The sequence below is a fragment of the Triticum dicoccoides genome, chromosome 1A, assembly GCF_002162155.2.
Source record: "Triticum dicoccoides isolate Atlit2015 ecotype Zavitan chromosome 1A, WEW_v2.0, whole genome shotgun sequence".
NCBI classification, from domain to species: Eukaryota; Viridiplantae; Streptophyta; class Magnoliopsida; order Poales; family Poaceae; genus Triticum; species Triticum dicoccoides.
The window spans coordinates 140,899,762-140,908,131 of record NC_041380.1 but is presented as its reverse complement, the minus strand read 5'-3'; the positions used below and the strand labels follow the sequence as shown (position 1 = coordinate 140,908,131).

At 45.2% G+C, this 8,370-nt stretch overlaps 1 protein-coding gene across 1 annotated transcript; it reads left to right on the top strand.

Moving 5' to 3' along the window:
* The first annotated feature begins 838 nt into the window (after nucleotides 1-838).
* Nucleotides 839-5,187, top strand: LOC119367687 (serine/threonine-protein phosphatase PP1-like). The gene is made up of 4 exons (XM_037633141.1): nucleotides 839-1,153; nucleotides 2,930-3,489; nucleotides 3,586-3,777; nucleotides 4,796-5,187. Exons 1-4 carry the CDS (start codon nucleotides 952-954, stop codon nucleotides 4,817-4,819), a joined length of 978 nt encoding a protein of 325 aa, XP_037489038.1. The 5' UTR covers nucleotides 839-951; the 3' UTR covers nucleotides 4,820-5,187.
* Nucleotides 5,188-8,370: the final 3,183 nt, after the last annotated feature.

Below are 8,370 nucleotides of genomic sequence, written 5' to 3'. Positions count from 1 at the left end.
TGGTTCACCTCGTCTCCGGTAATCTTAGGGCTATGGGGCGCTGTGGATCCCAACCCTTGTCGGTGGGAGGGTTCAGTTTTTAGATGTGTTTTTGAGTTTTGTTAGGGTTTGCGTTCAGAAAGGCGAGATGGCGGTGACCCCCAATGATGAAATAAGATTCTCCCATTTAGTCCCCGTTTCGGTGATACATTTAGCATCCTTCGTGGGCGTGCAAAGGTGTATCTTCAACGGGTCTGTCTTTGATGAATTTGCTCGGATCTGTTCATCGTTCATCTACATTCGTGTGATCTTTCCACTACTTTTCATCGGCGGCGGGTGCTGTTCTGATGCACTGGTTTTATGGGGGCTTTTTATGAGGACTTTCCGATGTCAATTACAATAAGTTTTGCCCGACTCCAGTGAGGGAGGGACAATGACGGCGGCACGCCTTCAACTAGTTTCAGTGCTTGTAATCATCACTAGATAGTCTATGAATCTTGATGTAATTTTTACTCCTCCGTTCAATAATATAGTATCAGAAAACGTCTTACAATATACTTCCTCTGTTCTAAAATTGGTACATAGTTGAGTCATCTATTTTAAAACGGAGGGAGTATGACCGAGGGAGTATTGTTTCTTGTGTTCATTGTACGATGGAAGATTAAAATAGAATAAAATAATAATCCAATTCCATGACCGACGAGGGCAACAGCAAAACGACGAAAGAGCAGCAAACACAGGAGGAAGACCGAGACATGTTCCACGGGCCGTCCATCTACAAACCAACGGCGGATGCGTGTTCACGCGTCTTTGAACACCCGAAACGATTAATTAAGCTCGTGGTCGTCACAAACGCAACTATTCCCAGGCCATCCCATTTCCAATCCCCCCACCCTTCCTCTCTCTCCCCCGCCCCTCGCCGTCGCCGGAGAGAGAGAGAGGGACGCGGCCGCGGGAGAAGAAGGAGGGAAGATGATGATGACACGGGCCTCCATGGGGGCCATGGAGGGCGCGGCGCTGGACGAGGTGGTGCGGCGATTGGTCGAGGGCGGCCGCGGCGGGCGGCAGGTGCAGCTGTCCGAGGCGGAGATCCGGCAGCTCTGCGTCGACGCCAAGCGGGTTTTCCTGTCCCAGCCCAACCTCCTCCGCATCCAGGCCCCCGTCAAGATCTGCGGTGATTATTAAACAAATCGTTTCTAGCTTTGTTTTTGCTCCTTTCCAAATTACTAGTATATGTAGTTTTGATTTTGATGGTGTTTCTTTCATAGAAGGAATAGGTTTGTTGGTAAATTTTTAGGCGATGTGGAGAATCTGTGAATCATGAAGGGATTTGGTACACCTTGGTGGCGTCTGGTGAAATTTAGGGATAAGAAAAGGATGGGTGCCCTTACAAGGGATGATGATCTCTTTGTACTATGATGATAATGCCTGATTTGAGCTTCCTAGGCCTTAACCATTAATGCTTAGTCGTAGGTACTCCTAGGGATGCAAGTGATAAGTGATAACCGTGAAAGCCCGCATATAAGTACATTAAAAGTCAACCTTATGTGAATGTCAAAGGAGAAATTACAATAAGTTGATTTTGTGTATTACTTATGAACGTGCTTCGCGGGTTGCCCTGCCCGCAGCCCGCTTGCATCATTAGGGTACTCTCACTTTGGCTGCTGGCGCCATTTGTTTTGCTCATTTTTTAACATGTGAATTCATGATGGAGTTGCTTGGTTACTGAGCTGAGGTGGGATTGTTGGCCATATTGGGAGCTGTGGTGGATGGTCAAGTTGCTGCTCATTGTCCATTAAATTTGTTTGCATGAGCTGGTGACATTGTGACCAATAGTGCTGTTGTTGGTTCTACACTGGGTTTGGTCGGTATGGTATTGTAGTCCGTACGTCCCTCTGGTGTCAGGAAGCACAAAGTAACATCATGCATAACAACCCTACCAAATTTTCAAAGTAAAATAACACAAAAAGGGTAGGCAAATTGTGAACCCTGGGCTGCAATATATCATAATAAACTTGGCAACAGGTTTGCAGAAGACTTCTCTTCACCTTCAATATGTCAATTGCCTTCTTCACTCTCCTCCACCCTAGCAGGGCTTCTGGATGCTGCATAATACCCAGAATTTTATACAAATGGTCTGTATACTGCCCGAAACCCTACCATCAATTCATTTCATTTCAAACTTCCCATAATGCCTAGCATGTAGCCCACAGGCCACAGCCTGAAGGATAAATAACCATCAATTTGTCTGTGTACAATCCTCCCTCCCCAAGCCATCAAACAGTGAAATCTTCCTGAGACTGAGACGAAACAAACAATTGGGCGAACAAAATCGATATGGTTTTGATCCCTGACACAACACGATAATCCTCCCCTTGGCAGTTCCTCTTTCAACCAAACATCCAAGTGAAGTTTATTATCGAAGATTTGCCAGTGGAAAAATCTTGTTCTTTATTTGGTTTTTGCAGACCACACACTGACCATTCTGTAACTGGTAACTGCTCACTTTCTGTAGAAGGATCTTGTAGAAATCGCATTATTATTTTCTCTAGTCCCGAGCTAATAACATCCTGAATTACACATCCTCCAACCTGTATATCAAATCATTCCACATGTTAACCTAATAACCTCTACATCTCCTGACATCTTTGATTCACCTGCCATATTTCATCCTAGCAACAATCAACCACCGGCATAAATTTGAGCAAATTTGAAAATTACATGATAGTGAATACTGGCATGTACAACCTTTATAGCTCTACCATTGTACAGATTATCTGCTAAGGAGCTTTGTCAGTGCAATCCCTTTGAGTTAATCTCGTTTGTGTGATAAAGATTTCTTTCTGCATAAAGTTTAGAGCTTCTTAATATTCTTTTCATTATTATTGTAATTTATTTTACACATCTTCACAGAAAACTCTAGTCTTACCTCATATGATGATACCTTCAGGTGATATCCATGGTCAGTTTGTTGATCTTCTAAGGTTGTTTGATTTGGGTGGTTATCCTCCAACCTCAACCTATGTATTCCTCGGAGACTACGTAGATAGAGGCAAACAGAGCTTGGAAACTATATGCTTACTGCTGGCATACAAAATAAGGTACCCTGACAAGGTTTTCCTGTTAAGGGGGAACCATGAAGATGCAAAAATCAACAGAGTTTATGGTTTCTATGATGAATGCAAGAGGAGGTTCAATGTTCGACTCTGGAAGATATTCTCTGATTGCTTCAACTGCCTGCCTATTGCAGCACTCATTGACGACAAGATACTGTGCATGCATGGTGGCCTTTCACCTGAACTGACTAACCTGGACCAAATAAAGGATATTGAGAGGCCGGCTGAGATTCCTGATTATGGTCTCCTGTGTGATTTGCTTTGGTCTGATCCTAGCCCTGACGGAGAAGGGTGGGGTGAGAGTGACAGAGGTGTTTCATGTACGTTTGGTGCAGATATGCTTATAGAGTTTTTGGAAAAAAATGATCTTGATCTTATCTGCCGAGCCCATCAGGTTTGTGAACACTTAGTCGAACTTATGTTATTTTCTGGATTATCGTTATTCTCGAGCTTTACTTACAGTAACTGCATGTACCATGAATGCCCTTAGGTGGTAGAAGATGGTTACGAGTTCTTTGCACAGCGGAGATTAGTCACAATCTTCTCAGCTCCAAATTATTGTGGGGAATTCGATAATGTAGGTGCTCTGTTGAGCATAGATGAAAATCTAATGTGCTCATTTCAAATCTTGAAGCCAAATGAGACAGGCACACCGCGTGTGAAAAGACAAATCCCAAATAAGGTAAATCAACTAGCTTCAGATTGGATTCATATTCTACTATGTACTACAAGTTGAGCCTGTGGAGATAGAATGTTTTATCATTGCATTATCATTACTGACTAGAGTAATAGAAAAGTAGAAACCATGATTTACAAAACGAAAGAAAATTCGATGATAATGCGTCTGATGCACAAGTTCTGCTGTGGTTTGCTGGTTCTGTTAATTCTTGCATAATCCAGTCATCCGCTCTTTTTTATTGAACATACAATAGCTGCACAGTGGGCCGGTACATTAAAAAAATTCTAAATTCTAATGCCATCTCGTTGTTGCTTCTGTATGTTCATGAGGAAAATTTGTGGATAACACTACCACAGAGAGCGATAGTGAATTGATAATGTAATTGAGGATATTCCTTCATTCAATCTTTGATCAAGAAGGGGCTATTCAATGTGTTCATTCTGTGATTCCATCAACTATTACAGTACACTTTAGCTACCCAACCAGTTAGGTCTTGAATAACCATAGGCCTAGGGAAACTTCACAGTAGATATCATGGCGACCTACTCGGTAGGTTTGTTTAGTTGATGAGAATGGAAGTGATAAGTAGGTTAGTGTTGAGCTATTCCCACAAACACCCAATGATCAGAATGATTAGTACTCCAGGACTGCATTAACCCTTCCAATATGCATATCTTAATCAATTGATCTGTGACCATCAAATAGCTACTACATGTGAACTACCCAAGATGCAAAATACAGTAGTCTCTACCTACGATAACATATCCTGAATAAAATATCTGATAAGTTCTATTCCCTCCATTCACAAATATAAGATGTTTTGGATATTTCAATATAGACTACATACGGACTGAAATGAGTGAACAAACACACTGAAATGTGTCTATATACATCCAATTAAAAAAAAAGAGTTAGAATATCTTATATTTGTGAACAGAGGGAGTACTTCACCAGATTTGGGATCTCAAATGTATGATTTGAAGGCAACAGAACTGATTATATTTCCTTTTTACCTTAACAGCCAGCAATTGGGGGAAGTGCCTGATCTGATAAACATCCAATTCCTTCAATATTACCATTGTCAGCTCGAAGGGGGTGATCTGATCTATTGTTTGGATCCACCAGGGCATGGCAATATTCATCCACCAGCCAATTGTCTTGCTTAACCACCCTTAGTTGCCGAGCATTTGTAAATGTCCATTGGCTCTGCACTTGTTTTCTCTGTACAGAATTAGGCCGGATTTAACAGCACCACCTATTCTGGTTGTTCTTGCTTGCGCGGCATCTGTTTTTGTAAGTTACTTTTGTGGTACATTTTTGCCTGTGGATGTTGATAGCTTCTGTTTGTGAGCATCTATTATTTGCCCTATGTTTGTGAGGTGACGTCTTGCCAACTTGTTCTACACTTGTACTTATCTACTACTACAATCTTGTGGTCTGTGAGGGAAGGTCTCCAAGGTTCTTATGACCTTGTTTGTTTTTTCTTCCATTTTTTGTACTCATCATCATCGCTCAAATTTGGTGAAAATCGCCAACTACTGTATTTCGGCAATGGTGCGGATTAGAGAAACGGAGTTCATTTTCAAGCTCACGTCGGTCTATAGCCCCACTGATTATGCGCGCAAAGACGCTTTCTTTGATGAGCTTGCTAGTCAGAAGCCGCCGGCGGGTGTGGCATGGCACGTGTCTGGCGATCTCAACCAAATCTATCGGGCTAGGGACAAAATAACAGAAACATCAATGGGAGTCGTATCACCCGCTTCCGGAATGCCCTACAAGCTCACGAACTTAAAGAAATCCATCTGCAGAATTGGAGATTCACTTGGAGCAATGAGAAAGGGAACCCTACCCTCTGCAAACTTGATTCGTTTTTTTTTGCAACGCGGAATGGGACACAACCTTCAACAACCACGTCTTGCATGCTCTCTCATCATCGCTGACCGACCACTGTCCACTCTTGCTTGCTGATGAGAGGGGGCCTCGGAGGCCTAGAACAGGTTTGAGAACTTCTGGGCCTTTATGCCTAGATTCAATGATGTCGTCCTCAAAGCTTGGAATGAGCATTGTGAGCACTCGGAACCGTATCAGCTGTTGTTCCATAAAATAAAGAAGACGACCACTCGTCTCACCGAATGGAGCACGAGGCTGTTCTTCAAGGCAAAGATCCACCACCACGCGACCCTCTTGGTCATTCTACAGCTTGGCATGACTCAAGAAAATCAGCCATTATCCCTTGAAGAGCTGGACCTGCGTGCTAGACTAAAGAAACGAGTTGTAAGCCTGGCGGTTCTTGAGAGGGCCCGGAAGAAGCAATGTGCCAGAGTGGCCAACCTGAGGGAGGGAGACGCAAGCACCAAAAATTTTCACCGGCGCATAAATGCGAGAAGACGAAAGAACCACATTCATCAGATAAAGCATGAGCATGGTTGGGTGACCGAGCATGAGGCGAAGGAGAAAATCCTTCATGAGCACTCTCTGAGGTCATGGGAAGGGGAGACACAAGCACTAAGGACTTCAATCGGGACGAGCTTAACACTGTGTCGCATGATCTGCAGGAGTTGGGGGCGGCCATCACGGAGGAGGAGGTCAGAAATTCCATTGATGAGATGCCTAGCGACAAGGGACCCGGGCTGGATGGATTCACAGGCATGTTTTCAATAAATGTTGGGACATTATAAAAGTGGACATCATGAGGGTCATTCATCTATTTGACTCCCTCCACACATCAAACCTTCATTGGCTCAACTCCGCCAACGTGATCCTTTTGCCCAAGAAGGAGGATGCGGAGGGCGTCTCCGACTACCGCCCCATTAGCCTCATCCATGCCATCACTAAGATTATTGCGAAGGTACTCTCCATTCGGCTCAGTCCGCACATGGATGTCCTTGTTTCCACCGCCCAGAGTGCCTTTATCAAGAGGAGAAGTATTCATGATAATTTCATGTACGTTTGGAATTTTGCGAGACGGCTGCACATGTGGAAAACGCCCGCACTCCTATTCAAGTTGGACATCTGGAAGGCCTTCAATTCGGTCAAGTGGGAGTTTATTCTCGAGCTTCTCCAAAAGGGGTTCCCAAGCAAGGTTCGGAATTGGATCGCCGCACTTCTCTACACTTCCTCCTCCCGGATCCTTTTGAATGGGGTGGCTGGGCCGACGATCATACATGGCCAGGGCCTCCGCCAAGGTGAACCACTTTCGCCTCTCCTCTTTGTGCTTGCAATCGACCCTCCTACAACAGATTCTGGAGCTCGCAACACGGAAGGGCCTCTTCCACAAGATTCGTGGTAGGAGGGCCATGGTGAGAACATCCCTCTGCGCGGATGATGCGGCCATGTTTATGGCCCCTATCAAGAGAGATGTCGGCAACCTGACGTCAATTCTAAAGGGATTTGGGGAGGTGACCGGTCTTTGCACCAACTTCCAGAAGAGCTTAGTTGTGCCCATTCGCTGCTCCCGCGTAGAGTTTTCCTGCGACTAGGACCTCCTTCCCAATGAGATACCTGGGCCTCCCGCTCTCGATCTGGCAACTCAAGAAGATGGACCTACAATTTTTGGAGGACAAGGTTGCCAACAAACTGGTTACTTGGGAGGGCCAAAACATTACTACCATTGGCTGCACAGCCCTTGTCAGGTCTGTGACCACCTCCCAGGTGATATACTTTATCACACCGCCTGTCGTCCCTTCGGGCACGCCACACAATGTCAACACGCTTGAGCGGGCATTTTTATGGCCCGGTTCGGACAAGACCACAAGGGCTAAGTGTAAGGTCAACTGGGAGATGGTTTGCTGTCCGATTCAGTATGGAGGTCTTGGGGTGCTGAACACTAACAAATTTGCTCGGACCCTGAGATTGCACTGTCCTTGGTTTGAATGGAAGGAACCAAGGAAGATGTGGGTGGGCACCGAAAACCCATGCAACGAGGTCGACCTTGACTTCTTCTACGCCTCCACCACCATCATTATGGGGAATGGGGCTAGAACGCCATTCTGGGACTCCCCATGGTTTCTAGGGCGCAAACCCAAGGAGATTGCACCACTCATTTATGAGGCATCCTCGAGAAAAAACTGAAAGGTGCGGGAAGCTATTAAGGACAATGCTTGAATTTTAAAGATAAGGCCAGACACCGTGGTATCCGTCGACCACATAAGGGAATTCTTTACCCTTTGGGTGCTTTTACATGACGTCAATCTTGAGAGCACTCTGAGGACGACATCATCTGGAAGCACATGACTAATGGGCAATACTCAGCCGCCTCCGCTTATAAAGCGCAATTCTTGGGCATGGTTAACTCTCCCGTGGAGCAAATGGTGTGGAAGGCTTGGGCACCACGAAAAGCCAAGTTTTTTGCCTGGCTTACTTTACAAGACCGGATTTGAATGGCGGATAGATTGGATAAGTGTGGGTGGCAAAACTGTGGTCATTGCCCTCTCTGTGGGAGGGGGCAAGAAACAGGGGCTCACCTTTTCTTCAAGTGCCGCTTCACCAATAGGCTGCCGAGACTGGTCATCAACAAGCTGAGTCTTGATGGACCCTTCTACTTGGCACCTAGAAGCTCCCGTCAGGGAATGGTGGGCGAACAGGACTGGCTTGGGT